Genomic DNA, 23736 nt, shown 5'->3' with positions numbered 1-23736 from the left:
ATTTGAAAGGGAAAAAGAGAGATAGAGAAGAACTTGAATTTCATAGATTTTGTTGAACAAGCATTGGACAGTTTGGTTTTAATCTGGATACTAAATATACAAGTAAACAACAGAAATTTATCTAAATTCCTCAGTATTCAAATTCGTGACAACAAAACCCAGAAAGTTAGCGTAGGGAAAACTGGATAAAAGTCCTTCTTCCTAATCAATCTCCTCTATGCCACCTTCGAACAATTGAGCTGGACCTGACCCACTGAACCTGTGAAGATTCTTCGTCATCATTGTTCGGGCAAAGTCTCGGTGGAACAAGTATGCATCTGAAGCATATGCTCTAACCTTAATCCCAGTTTCTTCCCCAGACATTAGTTATTGATCGGTATAGAGGATTCCTCTACCTTGGAGAAAACTGGTGGTCTACTGAACCAACATGTTTCCAGGTCCCTCATAGGCCAAATTGATTCCTGGATCCTCTAGTGAGGACTATAGTGAACCTTCATATGAAACTTATGGTGTCGTTGAAGACAATAGTGAGAAAGACAATGAGCCTTAGAAGGAAAGTGATAGTGGTGGTGCTGACGAGTTGCATCCTTCCTTCCCCGGTCCCCAGAAGATGGAGAACGTAATCCGCTACGTGAAGTTGATGATACTGCTGACGATGATCCGAAGCAGTCTTTAGAAGCTTAGGATGCTGGTGATGAGGGCAACAACACATCAAAGGAAGGTGCTGCTGCTGAAGTAACTGATACATCAACGTTATTGCATCAATTGAAGATCAAGAAAGGGCTCAGGCTTATTAGTCCCACCAAAGTTGTGGATGCTGTTTGTGAAGAATTTGCAGCGGATCATTCCAACGCTGTGAACACCTAGAAGTAAATGCAAGGGAACAATTAGAAACGTTAAGATTCTAGGTCACTACAGAATGCACATCTGAACAAAACTGAGGCTAATCAAATACACCTCTGTGGATTCATACAGATAAACATAAAGTACTGGGGAAAGTGTCTGATAGCCATTCTACAGAGTAAAACTGTAAGAAGTTCAAACACGGAAAACATTATGAAATCATTCGGTGGATAATATGATGATTGATGACAACAATAAAAGAAAAAAAAAAGTTAATGTGAAGAGAATCATATAAACAAAAAAATCACCAAAAGCTTGCATGCCACCACAAGGAACTAGGAGAGAAGGGAAGCATTATACTCAATAGACTACAGCTTCTCTTTCATCAAGACACTTAGGTGCAAAACATGCAACGGCTTCAGGTAAATCAGCTAGAGGTGAAGGAAGCTCGTATGTTGCTGTCTGCAAAAGAGACCAAATCATCTCTTCTGCCCGTTAATAATGGATAGAATGGACCAATGGCCTGAAATTCACATGTCTGGTGAGAAGCTGAGAGAGAGATTTGAGGTAGAAGGTGGGAGGCACTGGGATATATACTTGAACAACACCTCTGGCTGCTAAAACAACTATATCAGCGCAAGGAACAACTTCAGGACACACTTCTCAAGTTGTGACTTGATTCTGTCTATTATATCAAACCCCTTCAGCCTTTCGTTGGGGTAGAATCTTTCTCATTTTTCAACAATTCAGCAGCATCCAATAAAACAGAAGCATCACAGCTCTGCTTAAGTTTCATTATTAACTCAACCTTATATAGCAACTGAAATAGTGACAAGTCAAAAGAACCCCAAGACATCATCAACTTTTGAACAAAAATAGTGAAGAACCCAAAACAAAATCTGCCAGAAAGAACAGGACTTTGGCTTCAGATAACTTTAAAAAAAAAAAAAAAACTACAAATAAAGAAAACTTTACTTGTTGTAACGAAATTTTACTGCAAGTTACAATAATATAATGTAAATATTGATTTGCAGATTGAAAAAAAAGACTTTATCGTATTTCTAATCTTTTATTATAAATTCTTTTAATTTTTAAATCAATTATTTGTGAAAGAAATAATGCTATGGTCAATGAGCTTTTGGTCTAACAAAAGCTGAACTTTGGTAAGTCTTCATTTTAGTCAAAATATCTTATTTTAAAATACAAAAACTTATTCAAAATACTTTCATAATAAATATAACTATATTATAATAATACAAACTATACTTTTTATTAAATAGTTCAATAATCAAAATATAATACTATCGACCACTGAACTTTTTAACTTTTTAACTATTAGGCCCGTAGTTCAATAATCAAAGTACCAGATGCTATTATCAGGTACTTGTCGCTGTAACCTTCTGTGATTGGATAATTTCGTGTTTTTGCTGCACATTGATTTTTAATGTGGTATCTCGCAAATTTGCTTAAACAAGTGGTTAAATGATTTCTTCGGTATGCAGATAGATCATAAGTATCTTGTTTTCTTGGTTTGTTTCCTATTGCATTAGTAATGGTTAAATTCAATAATTTTATCAAAAACAAGAAATGGGTCTCTCTCTCCTTCTTTAAAGATCATTTCTCATATGTGGAGAACTGGACATCTTGGAATACATTTTAGGTAAATTACAGAAGATTAAAATCTTTGTCTCTGTTTTTGATGATTGAAAGAAAAAGAAGGAACTCGGCTTCTTGTTATTTTGTAGCAATTTTGGCTTTACAGCTGGGCCTATTTGTTGAGAAATTGGTGTCAATTTCAAAATAACCGTACGGATTTTAGTGGTAGGATATTATTGTTAGATTTTAAGGAGACCATATAGTCAGTGAGGTTCTCAAAATTTAGCATTTTGCTTCGCGCAGCCAAAATCTAGCCTCTTATTGCAATTAAATGTTTTTTTCTTAAAAATTTTATTTTGCCCCACTCCAATGTGATCGTTACTGATAAAAAGTTACAAAGTAGCTTAAGCATTAACCAAGAGCATCTTGTTCCTGCTATATCATCAGCTTGAAAGAGTTCGTTTGGATTACAATCAACTTGTTAGCTATCTCATGTATCTGGTTTTGACATAATGCAGTTATTTTGTACATCTGAGGAAGATAGAAAGTCAAAATGGTGAAACTGACAATGATTGCTCGTGTCACTGATGGGCTTCCACTGGCCGAGCGTGATGTGAAAGATATTGAAATCTACAAACAACAAGTAAAGCCGCTGTTTAAGAATCTTGCTACTCGCCAAAATGAACCTTCTAGGATGTCCATTGAAACGGGTCCTTATGTGTTCCAGTATCCTGCTCATGTTTGGATTTATTGATGGGATTGCCTTTTAAAATTTTGGACTCATAACTTAAATTTCTGTTTCTTACATTTGATTTTGCTGAACTGAAATGGTCCCTTGCTTTAAACATCATTTGTTTATTTGATATTGTTATTGTGGATGTATTGGTCTATTATTGTGTTCAAAATGTGGTACAATTATTCCATTGCTTTAGTTAACTTATAAAAATATGTACATGCACATTTATCTTTGTCAGCATTTCCCTTGACACTGGAACTTAGTTATATCATGGAAGGACATGTTTGTTACCTTACTATGTGTGATCGCTCTTACCCTAAGAAGCTAGCCTTTCAGTATTTGGAAGATCTGAAAAATGAATTTGAGCGCATCAATGGGGCTCAGATTGAAACTGCTGCCAGACCTTATGCCTTCATTAAATTCGGTAGGTCTTTGGTTATTTTTGTTTTATTGAACTTGTCCTTCACACATGCGATTTTGTTTACTTTGTTTTCTATACCTCTGCTAGGCTTGATTCTGTTTTCATGCTTATGTTTTAAAGATACTTTCATACAGAAAACAAAGAAATTATACCAGGACACCCGCACTCAGCGGAATATTGCAAAGTTGAATGATGAACTCTATGAAGTTCACCAAATAATGACTCGCAATGTGCAGGAAGTACTCGGTGTTGGTGAAAAACTAGACCGTAAGGTATGCCCCTTCTATTTTCAAGATCACTTGATTTCGGTGTCTTGTACTGTTTTTCTTTTGCTCAAATGGATCCCAAAGAATACAATTCTCAATAACATAATTAGGATGTGAGGAAGATCTAAGCTTGCATTAAGCATTTGTTCATACATATTATGAAATGTACATGATGAGTTGATAAATGTATGCAGATGACAACTTTGGTTAGATAGGTTAAGAAAATATATGGTAAAATAATTCAAAACTCAAACTTTTTGTGTTTGTTAATGCAAACACCTTGGCTTGCATTTTTTTTGAAATATGAAAAATTATCATTAAATCTCTATATATTTAAAAAACTTACCAACTCATCTTTATTTCAAAATTACTTAATTAAATTATTATTATATTTTATAAGATCAAACTTTTTAATCCATTTGTCAAAGAAATTTTTACTATTTAGTCTCTCATCTTCCCTATTATTTCTCAATCCAAAAAATTTACTTTTTATCTTCAAGATTTTAAAGTCAAGTCTCCGTTTAATTTTTTTTTTTTAAGTTATTCATTCGTTATTTGATTTAATTTTGTTTATCCTACTTAATTACTGATCTATTTATATAATTGAAATTATACGAAAATAAATTTTAATGGATTAGAATTTTTATTTTAAAAAAAATTAAATTTCAATAGTAAATCTTATATTAAAATATTATATTTTTTTAATAATATTATTTTTTAAAAAGTTTGCAAGTTATAACCGTAGCAGAAAAAATTTTTTCTGCAGTAAATATCTTTAAATAAAGAATATCATTAAATAAATAATTAATCAATAATTTATATTAAAAAATATATTTGTAAATGTTGATAATAATATTATTAAGAATATATTTCAATTAATAAAAAATAAATGAGGATGATTATGATTTAATTGTAATAGTTTATCCATTTTTTATGAAAATTTATTTTCTGAATATGTATTAATTTATACTCTATTCGATAATTTTTGTCAATTTTAATTTTTTACGCATATTAAGAAAGATAATTTATTTTATTGACTTTTCAATTATACTTATTTTAAAACCATTAAATTTTATTAAATATTAAGAAATATTTTAAATACTTATTTAAAAAATAATTAATGATAGATTGATTTGGAAATGATAAAAAATTAAATAGGATTATAATAGTCTGTTACTATAATAAAAGGAAAGAAAATAAACAATAATTTTAGAATAATAATAAAAAAGACAACAAATAAAAAAGACAAAACAATGAAAAGGGAGATAGTATGTTTTATTTACTTTAGTTATTTATTTAAATTGAGTCCTCTGAATTAAATTTTTGAATCCGTGACTGGGTGGAATTAGGCTCGTTTGGAAGATCTTTTGCCTGCATCTCTATTCTCTCTATCTTAAATCATTTCCTCTAGCTCTTGACTTGGACAAAGATAGCATGATCTTGAAATTTACAAACTTCGGATAGTATATGATCAAATTTGGTTATAAATGTGTGTGGAACAATGCACGGAGTTTAATCTGGCAATGGAAAGGACTACAGAGGGTGAGAACATTCCTCTAGCTAACTTTTCATGGACAGATCCTTACAAATGAGGAGCGAGCATGCAGATATCTCTTTGCAAGCGTTAGATGCGAGAGTTGTAACAGTGAAAACCATCTTTCATGTGTTACCAGACTGTCCAGGGACTCGTTATGTGGAATGAGTTGGTGTCTAGTGGCATGCATGAGAATTTTTTCACGCTCATAGTGAACTTAGAGGAGTGGTTGTGTCAGAATCTACGTGACGATGATAACCAGATACATGAAATTCTTTGAATCCTCATTTTCGGACGGAACTGTTGAAAACTTTCACTATACAGAAATGCATTTATTTTTTAGCAAGACTCTCTTAATTTTCATTTTTTGCTAAATAAACCTTGCTCAATTCATGTTGTAATTAAAAAGTTAGCAGGGTCAAGTTGAATTACAATAAGAGCCTCACGAGATAGAAAATAATCTAAACCGCTGGAAAGAATTATTAAACTCAATCTGTTATTTCCAAAGAAACAGCATTTCTTATGGAGGAGACATTATTCAAGATCTAAAAGTTATCCTGCATAGTCAATTAATGATCCAGCTAGCTGTATTTTTATTGATTTAACTGACTTTTAAAAATTAATTTTTAATAACTTAATTATAAATTATTTTGTAAGTTAAAAGGTCAAATGTTTTATATATTAATTTATGAAAATGATTGTTCAAAAAATTTTTAATGAAAACGAACTTATTTAATATTATAAAAATTTTAAATTTTAAAGTTAAAATAATTATAAATGATCAATAATTGGCTGCTACCGACGGTGTCTATAAAGCTGTCAAGCCACAGCACTGTTAGTTGCTACGGACTTTTGTTGCAGTGATCATGATTGCAAAAGTATAGCAACTTCGATGGGTTGCTTTGTGAGCAAAATCACTACTGAGGCGGATCGTCGCACCGGCACTAAAGGTATTCCCTTAGCTGACACTCTATACTGAATCCAAAGTGATGGAGGCTTTTGATTTATGCTGTTGTTTATTTTCCATTATTATAGAATCTCTTCTCTCTCTCTCTCTCTCTCTCTCTCTCGGTCAAACTATTTGAGGTGTTTAGATGCAGAGTCTTTTCAGTTCTAGTACTTTTTGAATTTTCTTTCCCCCATAACCAATTGTCGCTTGTTCAGACGATGATAGATCTAACTTACCTGCACCGCTACCTCATCAGTCAATAGATCCGATTGAATCTCGCTATGACGATATTCAAAGTCATCCACCTGCAACGCTACGTCACCAGTTACGGGCTCTTGATTCTTTTTATAGCCAATTTTCCGATGAGGAAAATCGAAACCTTGCACCTCCACCGCCACTTCATCTCCGGCCACCGGTTCTAGATCCGATGGAATCAAGCTCATCTTCTGATGAGGAGGATCGAAGTCCAGATCCGATTGGATCTGGCTCACCTAATTCTAATAAGGAGAGCGGAATTGACGCAGCAGCCTCTGAGAATGCTGAAAGAAATAAGATGGAGGAGTATGGTTTTAAAGACCTGGCAGAGGCAACTGATTATTTCTCCAACAATTGCCTGCTTGGGGAGGGAGGTTTTGGTCAAGTCTTCAAGGCAACCTTAGATTGTGGAGAGGTTGCCATTAAAAAACTTAAGAAAATAAATTTGGAGGATAAATTGGAGGAGGGCGAGTACCTTAGATGTGTGAGTCACCCAAATATCGTCAAAATGATTGGGCACTGCAGTCAAGGAGCAGATAGACTATTGGTTTTAGAGTTTGTTCCCAATCATAACTTGGCAGATCATTTACACGGTGAGTACTCTCTTTCCTGCACTCCGCTATTCACGACAAAATGTTATTGAGCGTTTAAGCCGTGTTTAAGTGGCAAACAAACACTATTTTAACACATCCAATATAAATTTTTTTTATAGTTACTAGTAAAAAAGCAGAGTTGCAAGAAAGTTATAACTTTTTTACCCATCTATACATAGATGTATATTTACCAAGTCCACATCACACATACAATCAATCATAATCTGTCTGTCTATGTAGATTATTTTGCAAAAAATAGTAGATGTACTCTGTGATTTTTCGCTGTTCATACAAATATAATTGTACACCCTTGTACAACTCGCACACACCATTTCTCCAACTCCTGATTGATCGTTTAAACTCAAATCAGAGTTAAAATTTTAATTTGAAATGTCAGATTTTATGTTAATTGAGTTTGTTTTATGTATTTTTAGTTGAAAAAACTAAGGTTTTGGAGTGGCCAGCAAGAATGAATATTGCCATACAATCTGCAAAAGGATTGCTATATCTACATGAGTGTGAGTAATCTCACTTCTTTCTGCTGTGATTAGTTATTGGTGCTTCTACTCTTTCTTTCATTTTACAGATTAATTTATTCTCCATTAAATTTTTTTTTACTTCTATTATATATATTTTTAGGTAAACCTAAAATTATACATCGAGATATTAAAGCAGACAATATTCTTCTTGATAATGATTTTCAACCAAAGGTAAGATATTTTTGTTAAATCACAGTTAAATATTAAAATTTTATATTAAATTATGTCATAAAAAATTTCTATTAATTTATGTAAATGGTTGGCTCAGGTTGCAGACTTTTCACTAGCATACTTTTTGCCGAATACTGGTAATGTTAACCACATTACTAGTGTATTAAGGGGAACCAATGTGTAAGTTTTTTTTTTTCTCTCATCAATTAAGTGGTTGAGTGCAATTATATGGATATTCTAATTTTAATAATTTAAAATATAAAATAAAATAATAGTATTGAAAACACCAATTTTATGTAAGTGATTATTAAAGATTTTAAATAAATATTAATCGAACTTTTTATTGTAGTTATGCTGATCCAGAATATGGTGATATTCAAAGAGTATCGGAAAAGTCAGATATCTATTCTTTTGGTGTTGTACTTTTAGAGTTAATCACAGGAAGAAGACCAACAAATGAACAAGGCGATACTATTATTAATTGGGTAATAACATATACATTTACGCACATATTGTTTAGTCCCTCATAAATTTAGTTGAAATCATGCCAGTCCTTTTAACGAAATCACAAATAATTACTCATAATTGTACAAGTGAGTCTTATAGTTGGAATTTTTTTTCGGATTCTTTTTCTCATATTTCGCTTCATCTTTCAATTTAGTTAATTTCTTTTGGATTTACTTTTAATTAAACTCAAATTTTGCAATTGTTTTTTTTTTTTAAATAGAGGAAATGCATTATGTGGACATAAAAATTAATAAATATTTAAATTAATTTTTTTTACCATGCATTTATAGCATTTAAATCCTTTACTAGGGAAGAATTTAAATTAGTTAAATAACTAACTTTTTTTGAAAGATATAAATTATTTAAATAAATAATTTAAATTAGTTAAATAACTAACTTTTTTTGAAAGATATAAATTATTTAAATAAATAAACTTAATTACATAAAAATTTTAATTATTAATTAGACATACATAAAAAAATTAATTTATTAGCAATTATAGGTATCTCAAATCTCCAAATAATATATATTTCATATTAAGCTATCGTATTCAGGCGAGATATCGGATTGGACGAGCTCTGGAGAATAACGAATATAAGGATCTCGTTGATTCCAAATTGCAACAGGAGTATGATAAGGAGGAAATGCTAAGAATGGTTACGTGTGCTGCGGCTTCGGTATATAAACCTTCACGCTCTCGACCTACAATGAAACAGGTATTATAGTTTAGTTAAATTATTATTTTCTATTTAGCCTTAATTGTACTGATTCTATAGTTTATTGTGAAATTCTATAGTTTATTGTGCTTCAATTTCACGACAATATAATCATGATAAAGTAAAATTAAAATGGTAACTTAATTTTAATCAAAATTACAAATGATGTAAATTACTTATTAAATTAGTTTACAAATATTTGATAGTTTTACGCAAATATTTGTTTGATATATGTGAATGAACATATAGTTCTTTCATTTCTGCAATTTATATTCCTGAAAATCTTATAAATTAGAAAATGCAAAAAAAAAAAAAAACTATAAATTTAATGAAAAAACATTATAACAATAATTTGATATTAATAGGTCTCATGATGGGATCTTTACGGAATCTATTATAACCAATAGTTGTGATACAACTTTGTATATGTATGGTGAAATTTATCAAATTTAATAGTATTCAGATCATGTGCCCATGAGACAAATTGTAATGACCGTGACTAGCTATGAGGAGTTTTATTTTTTATATTTTTTATATTTTTTTATCCTTTATTATTATTATATTTATTTTTTATTACTATATTATAATTATTGAATAGATATTTATCTAAATTGTATACTTGTTTTAATAATATTATGAATAGAAAGACTAATTAATACAAAACATTTCAAGCTAAAAAAAATCCATAACATATAAACTATGGTTTATTAGTATTGAAGTTGTTTATAAAGTTGTGAGGTCTCCTGTTCAATTTTTGATAGAAACTACCATATTTGAAAACACTCTATATATTCACGAAAATAAAGTTAAAATAAATCTTTGCAGAATATAAAAGGAATTAAAATGAAATGCAATATTCTCATTGATGGCTTAACATTTAAACGGGTAAATTATACTCTCAATTTTAAATTTGTTTCTAAAAATACTTGAAGTTTAACTTTTTTTAAAAAAAATAACCTACGATAGAAAATTTTAATAAAATAATGAAATTGTCTATTTTGCTCTCTCTAGAAAAATACGAGAAGCCATCATTTTTATTTTTATTTTTTCTTTTTCTCTATTAGTTGATAATTATTAATTCATAAAATCATTTTATTTTATTTATTAAATTTATTAATAAAATATTACTTTATCTCATTTTAATTCATAACAAGCTCATTTTTTAAACAGAAAAATTATATAGTTTGTTATTATTTTATTAATATAATAATTATACTTTTGTTTTTAATTTAAAAATAAATATACATTACATTATTATTTTAATAATTTGATTAATTTAATTTATACTTTAGTTTTTAATTTAAAAGTATATGTACATTACATTATTATTTGAATAATTTGATCAATTTGATTTCAAATTAAAATAATGGAGAAAAACATAATATGAAATCAAAATATGGAGAAAATCAAGTTAACTGAATTAAAAACTTTGATTAGGTTTGATTCATCGTTTTTGTCCTTCTCGGTCAAATCTCAACAAACACAAAAATCAATGATTCTGTCGTAATAAAAAAATTAAAGATAATAATAAATATATTCTACAAAAATTCATGTTTTAATCGGGATAATTATAAAAAAAATTTACTCGGATAGCAAAATAATATTTTTTTTTTCTTTTAACATTTTTAATAGATGTTGATGTAATATTTAAAAATTAATTAAAAATAATTTTTAATTAAATTAAATTATATTTTAATTCTTAAAATTTTATAAAATATATAATTTTACTTTATATATTTATTAAATTTAATTATAAAATCTTATGTGATAATAAAATAGTTTTTTAATTATAATTCATCTCAATATTTTTATAAATTAGTCTCTACATATTATAATTATTTATAAATAATTACTTATATTTTTTACAAATTAATTTCACATAATTTATTAAATTTAATATTTATAATTAGAGATAAATTAATAAAATAAAAATTAAATCAAGAATCTTAACACATTATATATCTAAATTTAAATTTAAAAAGTTTTCTCTTATTTAACTTTTCTTTAGTCAATAATTTTTTATTTAATTAAGAAAAAAATATTTAATTTTTTATTTAATTTTTATTTAATTAATTTTCACATATAAAATATTAAAACCTAATAAGTAGAGAAATTAATTTATAAATATAAGAACTTGTTAATAATTATAATGTTTAAAGAACAATCTATAAAATATAAGAATTTATTTTAAGTAGAAATATAAAATTTAAATTAAAAAATTATTTTATTTAACAAATAAAATTTAATGAATTAAATTTAAAATATAAAAATTAAAACATATTTCTCACTAAAGATTATAATTTATCAATAATATTTAATGGTATTATAAAAAAAATCTCATTTTGCACTCCGAGGCTTAGCCTGGTGGAAAGTGCATCCTGGTAGACCTGAGAGGTCTGAGGTTCGACTCCCCCAACCCCCTGTTTCAAAAAAAAAAAAAAAATCTCATTTTATTAATGGTATAAAAATATAAAATCTTACTTGAAAATATACTAAACTACAAGGTAATTTTTATAATTATACCTAAATGAAAATTCAACTTCTACCTGAAATTATAACAAGCGAATGGAAGGACAATGAAAATTCAACATGCCGGGATCGAGTAGCCGGAGGTCTAGAGAGCGGCAAAAAGGGTTGTTAGTTTATAACAATAAAATTTTTATCAATTATTTTGTATATTAAAGTTTATTGACCTAATTTGATTTATAGTAAAAAAAAAATCAGATTTGAAGCATATCCACTTAACACTTAAATCTTAAATTTAAGAATGAAAAATTCTTTAAAAATGTGAGAATTATCATAAAAATGAGTTTATATTTTTAAAAAATTTTTACTCATTAATAATATTTATTTTTTAAATATTTTTAAAATTTAAATATAATTATCTCATCGTATAAATTTTATATCGGTTGAAAATTTTATTTATGAAATTTAAATTTGATATTTAAATTTAATTTTAAATTATTATAATATTGTGCAGAATTATCTAAGATTTTTTATAATAATTAATAACTAATTTTTTCTGTACATTAAAAAAAACTCCCATTTCTTACTTTTATCATTATCTTAAAAAAAACCTGTTTTCCAACACTGACACTGGTGTTTTTGTGGTAGTGGTGGGTGTAGCCTGAGGCCACAGCTATGTTTATATTTGATAGATTAGATTTTCTGTTTCTAAGTATTTCTAAGGGAGAAGAAGTTTTATGAGAGGGTAAAATGCGGGAAATGGGAGACCTTAATTAGAAATAAGACATGTAAAATAAAATAATTCTAATAATATTTATTATTAAAATTACAGGTGAATAATATTCTTTTAAAACAAAATTGAAGTTGAAATATCTCTTGATAATAAATTGAATTTGAATTTATAAAAGTGAAACAATACTCAAAATTAGGGTATATTAGTAGAAATTACCCTTAAAAAATACAACTAATAGAGTAATTTTACTCTAAATAAAATTTTAAAAAGATATAAAAGGATAGGTCAAATCTCCAAATAAAAACTAATGGTAGTAGATAGATTAACTGTTATAACCACTCTAATCCGTGAATTCGCTAAGTTAAAAATTGAGTAAAAAAAATAATAAATAATAAAACAACGGAATCATTATAGTTATATCTAACAATTGTAGCTACTATTTATATTACAAAAGTTGAAATAGTTTTAGTGCTCCGAATATATCATGATCAGAATTATTTTTGTTATCACGATCTTTCCGGTTGTTAGAATAACATTAGGAGTCTAAGATTAATGTAAGGGTCTAATTGATGCCTCATTATATGAGATGATTGAATCATCGAATTTTAGAATATAATAGAATATCACCCTTTACAATTTATACAAATCGTCCAACCTTAATTATACAATCAATTCAATTATTTAAATATGAATTATCTAATGTAATATCACATATTTATATATATATATATATTTTTTAGTTATTAAGCTTATTGGCAAAATGTAACATTTTAAGATTGTAATGTTATGCAGATAATTAGAGTTCTTGAAGGAACTATGTCTTATATGAAAATAATGAAACGGAAAGACATTGAAACTTTACAAGGTAATAGACATTCCGTTATTATCTTTTTTTAGATAAATTATGTGGATTAGTAAATTTTCTATAAATCCACTACAACTCTATGATCTTTTTGTATGCATGTACTTTATGTATCACTTCACCTTCACATCCAGGAAGGGCTACTACTGATCTAGAATCAATACTTGGCGTTGAGAGGCTACAAATAACTCCACAAAAGATTTTTACTTATAAAGAATTAGCAAAGGCAACTGGTGGCTTTTCCAATGTCAACCTCCTCGGCGAGGGTGGTTTCGGTCAAGTTTTTAAGGGAACACTTGCATATGGTGAATTTGCTGCAATTAAGAAGCTTAAACTTTCATCTGACCAGGGCGAAAGTGAATTTCTGACGGAGATTACGACGCTTAACCGAGCTCATCACAAACATCTAGTGAAGCTGATTGGATATTGCAGTGACAAAGCGAATAGACTGCTTGTATACGAGTTTGTTCCGAACGAGTCTTTGCGATATATCTTACATGGCGAGTCCTTAATTTAGATATTTCTTTTTATACATCCAAATGGAAAAGGAAAATAATGTTGATTTATTAATTGCAGATCAAGACAGAGTGATCATCGATTGGCCAACCAGAATGAAAATTGCTATAGGTTCTGCAAAAGGATTGGCATATTTACATGAAATCTGTGAGTATTTAGTTAATAAGTCATATTCTTCTTTCCGTTGAAGGTTTTGGCATGGTCATTGAAATAATTTCACATTAATTTTATCATATGTATCTTTAGATAATCCTAAAATCATATTCATTGAAATAATTTCACATTAATTTTATCATGTGTATCTTTAGGTAATCCTAAAATCATACACAGGAATATCAAACCAGGCGATATACTTCTTGATCAAAACTTTGAACCAAAGGTAATATAGTTCTTATCAAAACTTTGAACAAAGGTAAGACTTATATTAGATAAAGCTTTATACATGCTCCTTCAATTTTTTGCTAATTTCACTACATACATGCATGTGCCTTTATAATTTGAGCTAGAGTCATGAAAGAGAAAAGGGATTAAAGCAGATGAATAATTATATCTTAGTATTATATTTTTAATTATTATATATTTTATGTAATATTATATATATATACATCAGCAATAAAATATATTCTTATATATAAACACCTTTATTTATCAATTTTTTTATATTAATACTAATAATTATACATATTTTATCAAAAGTTTATGGTATATCATTTACAATTCGCTATTAACTATCTACTTTTTTTAATAACTGAATTACAGTGATTTCAGTTTAAAATACAAAATTACTTAAATTAGGCTTGATTGTCTTTTGTATTTTTATTTAAAATAGAATTAATTATCGAAACAATTCTTCCTTTTCAGATTTCAGATTTTGGGCTTGCCAAGGATTTGTCAAACTCTTATACCCATGTGACCACTAGGATAGCCGGAACCTGGGGGTAAAATATACATGCATATTTATATATATTGTTGGGTTCATAAAATAATTTTCATAAGTTTGGGAAATTTTATAAACTAGGTTATTTCTCACGCACGCTTTCTCCACGTGCAGTTATCTATGCCCTGAATATGCCACAACTAACCAGCTCAGTGACAAGTCGGATGTATATTCCTTCGGGGTGGTGCTTCTGGAGTTACTTACTGGGAAACAAGCTATCCTCAGGGAGCGCGATGTTTTCACCGCGCACATAATTAATTGGGTACGTATGCAACATCTACAAAATTGATATTTTAAATTTTTATTAAAAATTTATAGTTAAACATATTAAAAATTAAAATTTCAAAATATCCATTATTGTATGTATAGCAAAATAATTTTATTAATAATTGTAATTCAAATAAAATTTAACATGCGACATCTTTTTCTTAGATTTCATTTTCTTTTAGATATATTTTTTTATGAACTATTTTTTTCAAATAAATGCATGTTTTAAACTTATGAATTTTAAATTCTAAATTTAATACTTAAAATTTAAATTTGTGAAAAGCAACCTAAATGAACATGGTGAAAATATAATAATTTTATTGATGGTATTATTAATTAATATATATATTTTTTTAAATTTCAGGTAGCGCCTCGTTTAAAACAAGCTTTGGACACCCATAATTATAATGATATTGTTGATACCAAATTGCAGAACAATTATAAAATAATAGAAGTGATTAGAATGATTCATTGTGCCGCAGCCTGTGTCTATAAACCTGTAAATTATCGCCCAAAAATGAGCCAGGTATGATTTAAATCTATTTTTAAATATTTTTCATTTATTATCTTTACCTGACCTTTTGTAGTTATAACATTAATGTTTAACTTTTTGTTCTACCTAGTTATTTATTTAATTATACATTCTCTGCTTAACTAGACATAAAAATTGAACACAGAAAAAAATATATATTATATATATAAAAAACCTTTATTTTCTTCACTTGATTCATATTTTTTTTCTTTTTTTTTTTAATATTGTCTTTTTTGTTTTAAAATGTTAGATTGTGTATATGGAATTGCCTACAACTTATGTAAAGGAACGAAATTCGATTATGCCAATTGTATATATATGATGTAATTATTTTACATTTATGTTCTTTTTTTAACTTGAATATTTTTTTTTTCAATTTTAGTGGTCGGTTGTGAATTTTTAATCGTGTTCATTGGTTAAAATTAGTTGCTGAAAATGCGTTTACATGATAACTGATTATAATAAAAACATGATTTATAACTTATAAATCCACATAATTTTTTTTTTTTGAATTTTGAGGTTCATATACTTGGATTTGCTATAAAAAAATGATTAACGTTTTATCAAAATGTGCTATAAAATGTTTACTTTTGACCAATGAACATAATTACAAACAAGCTTTATTAGTACAAACCTACTGAAATTGAAAACATATTTACAAAAAGCAAAAAAAAAAGTTAATAAATTATTTAAAAGTTAATTATGGTCCCTGGGCATAGTATTAAATATAAATTCTACTAATGCTCTATATTTGATGCAGATTGTTGAAGTCCTACAGGGAAATTTGGCATCTGAAAGTATATGGCTAAATAGTGACAACGCTTTCCTTCAAGATGCCTATCAACTGCATTAGCCCTTGATGGAAATCTTACATTTATCTCTATCCAATTAAAGGGTGGTTAAGGTCTGCGGACCAAAACAATCCTCGCCCTTGGCTGCAATTTTATATATCCAATTCCCTTTTTGTATGTCGACATCTTCATCAATGTAATTCTCACCCTCCTTAGGCTCCAAATTTTCCCCCAAAATCCTTCGGATCTCACATTAAAAGGTGTCAGTGTGTATATAGGAATTATATAGAGTCCAGAACCCTCGTTAGAATCGCCATAGCTTTAATTTGTGATACTATTCTATTCCTAATCTATATGTGCATTCTATTTGCTAAAAGACGGAATCATTCAGATCTCACATTAAAATATGTGAATGTGTATATAGGGTTTGTACAGGCTAAAGAACTCTCGTTAGATTCATCGTGGTTTTAACTTGTAGTCCAGTTTAGTTTTCACTCTCTATCTACGTGTATTTTATTTATCAAAAGAAAAAAATACTTCCCTTCTAGGACCTCTTTTTTCTTTTTTGTTTTTTGTTATGAATTTTGAATATGATCTATGTGGCTTGTTTGTGGATTCAGATGGTTTGTTTTGGATTATATATATTGAAAATATTACCTTATACTTCATCCGTATTCACGTTACTTAATTTGATATTCTTCTCTTTGTAATTTAAAAAAAGTTAACAAATTAACATCTTTATGAACAATAAAAATCACATGTAATTATTATCAATCATATTCATAATTTATACAAATTTTGTTAATTAAGGATGGCGGCCATTAAAATTTTTTATATTATTATTATATAAAATCATATAAAGTTACTTTATTAAATAATATTTTTTGTATGAATTCATTTTATTTATTGAGGAGCAAAACATTTCATCTTTTATATCTAGATTTTAAAATTGAAATCATTATCGATGGAGAATGGATCCTAACATTTTATTTTATCTCTTAAAATTTAAAATAATATAAGAAAAAAATTACAATATAAAATGTTTAATTTTATCAATATACTTTATTTTATATATTGATTAAATATATAAAATTGTGGTGGAGAATTAAAAATTTAATTAATATGCATCATTTACAATTTTAGAGTAAAAAATTTAAAAATTTCAAATGCTAATAGAGGATAAAATCATTCTCATCAAACTTAATTGTATAAAGAAAATTAAAAAATTTAATACTTATTATCCTATATTATTAATATTTAATAATAAATTTCATTTAAAAAATTATATTTTTAAAAAAATAAAATTTATTAAACTCTAGTGAGCGATGAAGGAGGAGAATCATCTGCTTTATTACAATACTCTTGTAAATATGTCACTTTTTTGAATTATAAAATTTAATGTATCAATCATATTAGACCAAAACTATTTTATAATAATACGAATGATTTCACAACAATTATAACTTAGATATATTTTACGGTGAAGAAAGAATATAATGATTTATTCAAAATATGCTTGAATTTGAATTAAACAATCCCAACATAGGGTTGAGTTGGTTAGCGAGTTATGTAGTCATGCATCCCATATTAAATATTAGAAAGAAAATACTAGTTATTTGAAAATAGAGGAGAGAATTATATAAAGAAGTATATAGAATATAGATTGTACTATATAAGTTTTATATAGAATGAAAAAGTTATATTTTTACAGAGAGTGAAAAAACTAAAATTATCACAATTATTAATAGAATAAATTATAATAATTCAGATTTAATAATTTAGTTTTTCAATATTAACAACGATTTGATTTAGAATATCGGAAATACTATTTTACTTTTCATTATATTTTAATTATTTATGTTTATATATTTTTTTAATTATTTAAATTAAATAAAATTTTAATTTGTTAATATTTTATACGATTAGTTTTATTAATTTTTTAATTATTTTATACTTTATCACAATTTAACATTTTTTATAATAATTTTAATTAATTATATATATTTATTTTATATTAGTTAATAATTTTTTATAATAATTTTAATTGATTATATATACTTATTCTATATTAGTTATTCATAAGGAAAATATATATAGCATTGGTTAATTAGATTATATTAGATATGGTTTCAAAAAATTATCAAATCAATAAACAAAACCTACTGAGGATAATAAAAACTTTTTATATAATCTTTTGTTATGGAATTATTGTCAATATATATAATTTTTATAAATATAATTTAATATTTTATTTATTATTAAAATAAAAAATACAATAAACTTTCAATATTAATACTATATTATATTAAAAATTAGTAGAAAATCAAAAACTTACATAATAATGAAAATCAATATAATAAATTATATTTATTATATTAAAAATAATAGAAAGAAATTAAAAAGTCATACATTAATAGTAATGGTAAAAATAATAAATTGTATTTAATATATATAGAAATAAAATTTAAAATGTATAAAAACATATTAAAATTTTATTTTATTATGATTAACACATCATATTAAAAAATTTATAGAAAATTAAAAGATAATATACTAATAGAAATAGAAAAAAATTAAAAAGATATATACAAATTGTAATAATAAAGATAATAAATTATATTTATTATAGACATATTAATTAGTAATATATGAAAATATAACTTAAAAATAAAAATAAAAAATATTACGTGTATTATTTAGTATAAAACAGATAAATTTAAGTATGTCATTTTTCAATTTTAGAATTTACATTTTTTCACTTATTCTAAATTTCTATCATTTTTATAATAATAATAATAATAAAAGAATATTACTTTTTTTTTTGGAAAGGATATTATCGCTTATTCCTTCATAGCAAATCTCTATTAAAATGTAGCATAATAATTTAATCGGTAAAAACAGTATCTGTAGGATACATTTGATAAAGAATTAATAAAATAAGATTAATGGTGCTAATAATTAACTCCAAAAAACAATTTCTTTAATGATATTTAAATTATTAACTTTTTTATATAATATCAATATGCAGAATTGGCCACCGTATAAAATATGAGTCATAGTCACCTCCGGCTCTAAAAGTAACATCTTCTGAATACATAGACCAAAGTCTCAGCATTGTTCCAAAATCAAAGATATCATTGTTAATTATGTCACTCCAGCATCTCCCCGCAAAAACTCTTTGACAGAAGCTAAATGGAAACCTTCAAGCTACAAAACCTCCTGCCAGGCACCAAAACCAACAATATCACCACCAAATACCCCCTGAAATTTGAGAATGGATGGATCCATCAGAGTACTTCAACCAAAGGATAGAGCGAGGCAACCATCGAATCCAAATCACATCTTTCAAGCAAATACTAAACAGTAAAAGAGCAACTTGCTATGACACTCGAGCAGTGGTAGCTTCAAAAGACACCACCTAGTTCATCAGGCATTGAGGTTCTACAAACCCTTCATCAAACATAAATTCAGTCGAGGTCTATATAGACCTGCAGTGTCCAAGTATAGGATTTCATATGGCCCCACTATCATTTTAGATTCAGGTAAACTCAATCTAGATAAGTTTTTCCGTGTCCCCAAAACACTCAAAGTTGACCACAACTGCCACATCACTAATGACGAACTTCTTTGCTAAGGGAGAAAAGAAAACATCTGAAACCAATCACTTCATTAGTGTGCATGAATTTGCTTTAACAGTTCTATTTATCAAATAATAGCAATTTCACAGAGTAAGAGTTAAACTGCCTTTGAGAAAAATTGAATTGCAAACTGTGAAGGGGTTCCTCCTGACCTTAAACCACTCAGAAATCCTATCAATAAACATATTGTATATGCCTAATCTTCCCTAACAAAGACGATTCTAAGTTGGTCTCTAATGTGTTCAAGCTCTGCTGCATTAACTTCAAGCCAATACAAACAGAGAGTAGCTTAAATTGCACAACTTATAGATTCAATCCACACCATTAATATGGCAACACACATAAACAAAAAAGAATTGTTACATTGTGTTACTTTGGGCATTGAAACCTGAATTTGGTACAGGTTTGCACATAGTATTATATATCAAGGCAAACAATAAAACTTATGATGGTCATCAGGTAATTAAATTGTCAAAAGTTTCAAAATCCCCATTAAAAAAACAAAACTACAGTAAAAAAAAACTACTACACTAAATAGCATCAAATGTGAATAACAACCATCAAACAATGTTCTCATAAAAAAATATCTCAACACATAATTGTTGACTAAATCTATAATAGGATATCCAAATTCTGCTCATAATTTGTCCCAATACATAATTGTTGACTAAACCTGTAATAGGACATCCAATATCTGCCCACAATGACCTCTACCCTTAAGCAGATGTTGCAGCTCCCTTCTTCCTTGGTGCTGCTTGAGTGCCTGAACAAAGAGCCAAAAATGAGTCAAAACAAAATAGAACAACCAAGGGAACTTTTAGCCAGACCATAGCATAGGTGTGGAGGTAAAAATTCAACCAACCAAAATCATTTACCTTCTCTGAAACCACTCTTGAACCTGCGAGGTACATGACGCAGGTATCTCATTCTTCCAGTTCCAGTTGTCTTTCTTCTAATGGCCTTCACACTCCAATTATCTGAAAACCACATCAAAAAAATATGTAATCTTGTTACAAGCAAAGTAAAATACACACCAAGTATACTGCACACTTAAAGCCAATCAAGACATTGGCCAATGGCTTTGGCTACACATTTGACAAACTTCTACATACACCTATGCCTACAAAAAATGGAGTTGAGACAGGGCTTGTATCGCCTACAAATCCAAATGTACATAGAAGATGATATAATTTTTCACATACAAAGACACAGAGCCATATCATATCGTATGAGCCATAAACAAGCATGCAAAAGTATCAATCTTTGGATACAAAATTGACTATCATATCAAATTAGTGATATCTTCATTCATAAACATGACCATAGAGGAGGGGACATAGGCACAAATTGAACGACTAGTTTCCTTATAGATGCAAAGTTTGCTAGTCACATAATTGCTAGTCACATAATTGCTAGTCACATAATGACATGCTAACAACAAATCCAGAACAAACAAATTCACATACTCAACAAAAATCATTAATAATTGAACACACTACATGATAACATAGGCATATAGGGACGGGCATCAGCTTGACAAAAACATCACTTCCTACCCAATTATACATGTCAAAAAGCAGGTTTGTGTATTGCATACAGTAATTAAAGAATAGAAAATAAGCAGTAACCAAGGAGTTCATATACATACACTTCCTCTTGCGAGCAGCAGGGAAAGCACAGGCAGCACAACGGCTCTTCTGGAGGTGGAAGCTCCGGCGGCCACACCTGACACAAAGGGTGTGGGTCTTGTTCCTCCTCTTACCAAAACTCCCTGTTCCCTTACCCTGCAATTTTCATCATTTCTAACGATTAGTTCACAGTGACGCAGAAAAAGATCGTTGCTTTCTTAAAATAGAGAGTGAGAGAGATGGGATTAACCATCGCTGCAGATGCAGAGAAGCCTTAGCTCTGGAGAACAAGGAAGCGGCGTTAGTCAGAAAGCGGCGTTAATTTTGGGTGAAGGAAAAGGGGAAAGTGTAATTTATACTAGGGTTTTTAGCGTTGGTCATAAAGGGAGTTGCCGAGTTGATAATCAGCTAGGGCGTGTGCGGTTTTATTCGAATCGATTTTTCGAAAAACCCGAACCAAATTGAATTTCAATTTATTTTCAAAATCAAAATTAGAATTGAATTTTGATTCTATTCATTGATGCTTTAATTTGGTACTAAATCAAAAATTTAATTGTTTCTTATTTTTCAAATGCAATTACTATTTCATGAAATGAAGTTCAATCACCATAATGCATATATACTCTCTTTATTATATAATTTTTATTTATTTTTTTAATTGTTATTTACTTTTTTAAACTATAATAATTATAAATTAACTATATAATTTTATTTTATTTTATTTTATTTTAAAAAATTTTCTTAAAATATTTTTTACTATTTAATAAAATTTAATATATTTATATTGGATATAATTAAAAAATAATAAAAAAATTATATTTTTTAAAATAAATGTAAATATAAAATAAATAAAAATTATTAGACGATAAAAATAATTATTAATGATAATTATTTATTTTAATAAAAAGTTGATAAACCTTTATAGGGTCTGCTTTTAGGAGTATCTATTCATCCACTCAAAATATCGTAAGAGAAATAAAAAGAGAGAAAGACTTGTTGAAGATCACCGGTTGGCTTGGATTCAATAGCAGCTGAGTCAATTGGGGGAAGTTGGTGCTTAAATGGGCATTGTTTGCCTGACTTCGCGAGGGAAAATAATATGTTTTTATAAAAAAAAATAATAGAAAAGGCATTTAGTAGACAACATTTTTTTTTATTTTAAAATTTAAAAAGTTATTCTCATATTCTATCTGACAAGTAAAAAAATCAATTGTTTACTCTTGTGTCGTCGAATTGATAAAGATTTCGATAAGGTTAAAATCCACTCTATTTTCTCAATTATAAAAAAATTACAAAATTTATTTTACTTCTAAAATATTTTAATCTAATATTTTTATTTTATAATGACATAATTAATTTTTATTACTTTAGATAAATATTTTTAAAATAGTTTATCAATTTTGATTATCAAAAGTTTATAATTTAATTTTAATTATTAAAAAAAACATCATATTTCGTCTAGAAAACTGTTGAAAAAGAAAGTTTTTGTTATAAAATAGTGAAAAATGACTTAAACATGTTATTTTCTAAATCTCAATTAAATTTTGAAAAATAAAAAATTTATTTTAACTTTCTATTTTTTAATTATTTATTTGGAAAATTGACATATTAACCTGAAAATATCTTCAACTTTCATTTTTGTAATAAGTTTTTTTAATAATTTTTTTTATAAATACACATATCCATAATAATTTTGAGTAATCAACGAGAAATAAGAGTATACAGAGAATTAATTTTAGAGAGAGTTTCAGAAAACGCGAGAAAACGAAAACGAGAGGGATTCTTTTTATCGATCAGTGGCTCTTCTGCAGCCCAAGATGTTTGTGTGAAGCCGGAAAAGCTGGCATGCTAAATTAGTATAATATTTTTTAGGGTAATTTACGATTTAGTCCCTGGATATTGCCATTATTAATAAGTCAGTCCCTGTATTTTTAGAAACCTATTAAAACGTCCTTATGTTTTATTTCCGTCAAAGAAATAGTCCTTTCGTCCTATTTTCCGTTAAAATTAGATAAAAGAGGAGAGAGAAAATTTTTAAAATCCAATTTTACCCTCAAATAAAACCATTTATTTAGTCCTTGTATATTGTAATTATTAACAAGTTAGTCCTTACATTTTTAAAAATCTATTAAAATATTTTTATCTTTTTTCATATCTATTAAAACGTCCTTATTATTTTTTTCCATCAATGAAATAGTCCCTATCTTTTCTCACATCTATTAAAACATCCTTATCGTTTA

At 27.5% G+C, this 23736-nt stretch overlaps 2 protein-coding genes and 1 long non-coding RNA gene across 9 annotated transcripts; 1 reads left to right on the top strand and 2 right to left on the bottom strand.

Annotated features, from left to right (window-relative positions):
* Positions 1-22: 22 nt before the first annotated feature.
* On the bottom strand, positions 23-1621 carry LOC122723520. Its single transcript, XR_006350437.1, has 2 exons — positions 1152-1621; positions 23-1027 (listed from the first exon to the last, which is right to left on the bottom strand). It is a non-coding gene; the product is annotated as an uncharacterized LOC122723520 (long non-coding RNA).
* Positions 1622-2204: 583 nt separating this feature from the next.
* LOC110613430 (proline-rich receptor-like protein kinase PERK15) lies at positions 2205-16777 on the top strand. 5 transcript variants are annotated; one of them, XM_043955895.1, is made up of 17 exons: positions 2205-2223; positions 2958-3165; positions 3439-3599; positions 3717-3863; positions 7628-7711; positions 7833-7903; positions 8001-8083; positions 8253-8388; positions 8965-9126; positions 13118-13190; positions 13322-13687; positions 13764-13850; positions 14012-14082; positions 14565-14641; positions 14755-14902; positions 15272-15433; positions 16200-16777. In XM_043955895.1, exons 2-17 carry the CDS (start codon positions 2993-2995, stop codon positions 16290-16292), a joined length of 2094 nt encoding a protein of 697 aa, XP_043811830.1. In that variant the 5' UTR covers positions 2205-2223; positions 2958-2992; the 3' UTR covers positions 16293-16777. The 5 variants fall into 5 exon arrangements, with proteins under 5 accessions (XP_043811830.1, XP_043811829.1, XP_043811831.1 ...); XM_043955894.1 differs by lacking the exon at positions 2205-2223 and having other exon boundaries at positions 2822-3165; XM_043955896.1 differs by lacking the exons at positions 2205-2223; positions 2958-3165 and having other exon boundaries at positions 3465-3599; positions 3731-3863.
* Positions 16778-19170: 2393 nt separating this feature from the next.
* LOC110612981 (60S ribosomal protein L37-3) lies at positions 19171-21905 on the bottom strand. Of its 3 annotated transcripts, none has more exons than XM_021753863.2 (5): positions 21747-21905; positions 21517-21652; positions 20744-20845; positions 20542-20631; positions 19171-19491 (listed from the first exon to the last, which is right to left on the bottom strand). In XM_021753863.2, exons 1-4 carry the CDS (start codon positions 21747-21749, stop codon positions 20585-20587), a joined length of 288 nt encoding a protein of 95 aa, XP_021609555.1. In that variant the 5' UTR covers positions 21750-21905; the 3' UTR covers positions 19171-19491; positions 20542-20584. The 3 variants fall into 3 exon arrangements, with proteins under 3 accessions (XP_021609555.1, XP_021609556.1, XP_021609554.1); XM_021753864.2 differs by having other exon boundaries at positions 19171-19449; XM_021753862.2 differs by lacking the exon at positions 19171-19491 and having other exon boundaries at positions 20376-20631; positions 21747-21904.
* Positions 21906-23736: the final 1831 nt, after the last annotated feature.

The sequence above is a fragment of the Manihot esculenta genome, chromosome 4 (genome assembly GCF_001659605.2).
Source record: "Manihot esculenta cultivar AM560-2 chromosome 4, M.esculenta_v8, whole genome shotgun sequence".
NCBI lineage: Eukaryota > Viridiplantae > Streptophyta > Magnoliopsida > Malpighiales > Euphorbiaceae > Manihot > Manihot esculenta.
Note: the sequence above shows the minus strand (reverse complement) of the source record. Positions and strands in the feature narration are given on the sequence as shown.

What these genes read in the sequence shown, in the direction of transcription:
- LOC110613430 (XM_021754544.2), top strand. Translation starts at nt 6,289, where the DNA reads ATGGGTTGCTTTGTGAGCAAAATCACTACTGAGGCGGATCGTCGCACC. An exon ending in GTATTAAGGGGAACCAATGT is followed by an intron (nt 8,084 to 8,252) that starts GTAAGTTTTTTT and finishes TTTTTATTGTAG; the next exon opens with TTATGCTGATCCAGAATATG. An exon ending in AGGATAGCCGGAACCTGGGG is followed by an intron (nt 14,642 to 14,754) that starts GTAAAATATACA and finishes CTCCACGTGCAG; the next exon opens with TTATCTATGCCCTGAATATG.
- LOC110612981 (XM_021753863.2), bottom strand. An exon ending in TGCTGCTCGCAAGAGGAAGT is followed by an intron (nt 20,846 to 21,516) that starts GTATGTATATGA and finishes TGTGGTTTTCAG; the next exon opens with ATAATTGGAGTGTGAAGGCC. An exon ending in CAAGAGTGGTTTCAGAGAAG is followed by an intron (nt 20,632 to 20,743) that starts GTAAATGATTTT and finishes CTCTTTGTTCAG; the next exon opens with GCACTCAAGCAGCACCAAGG.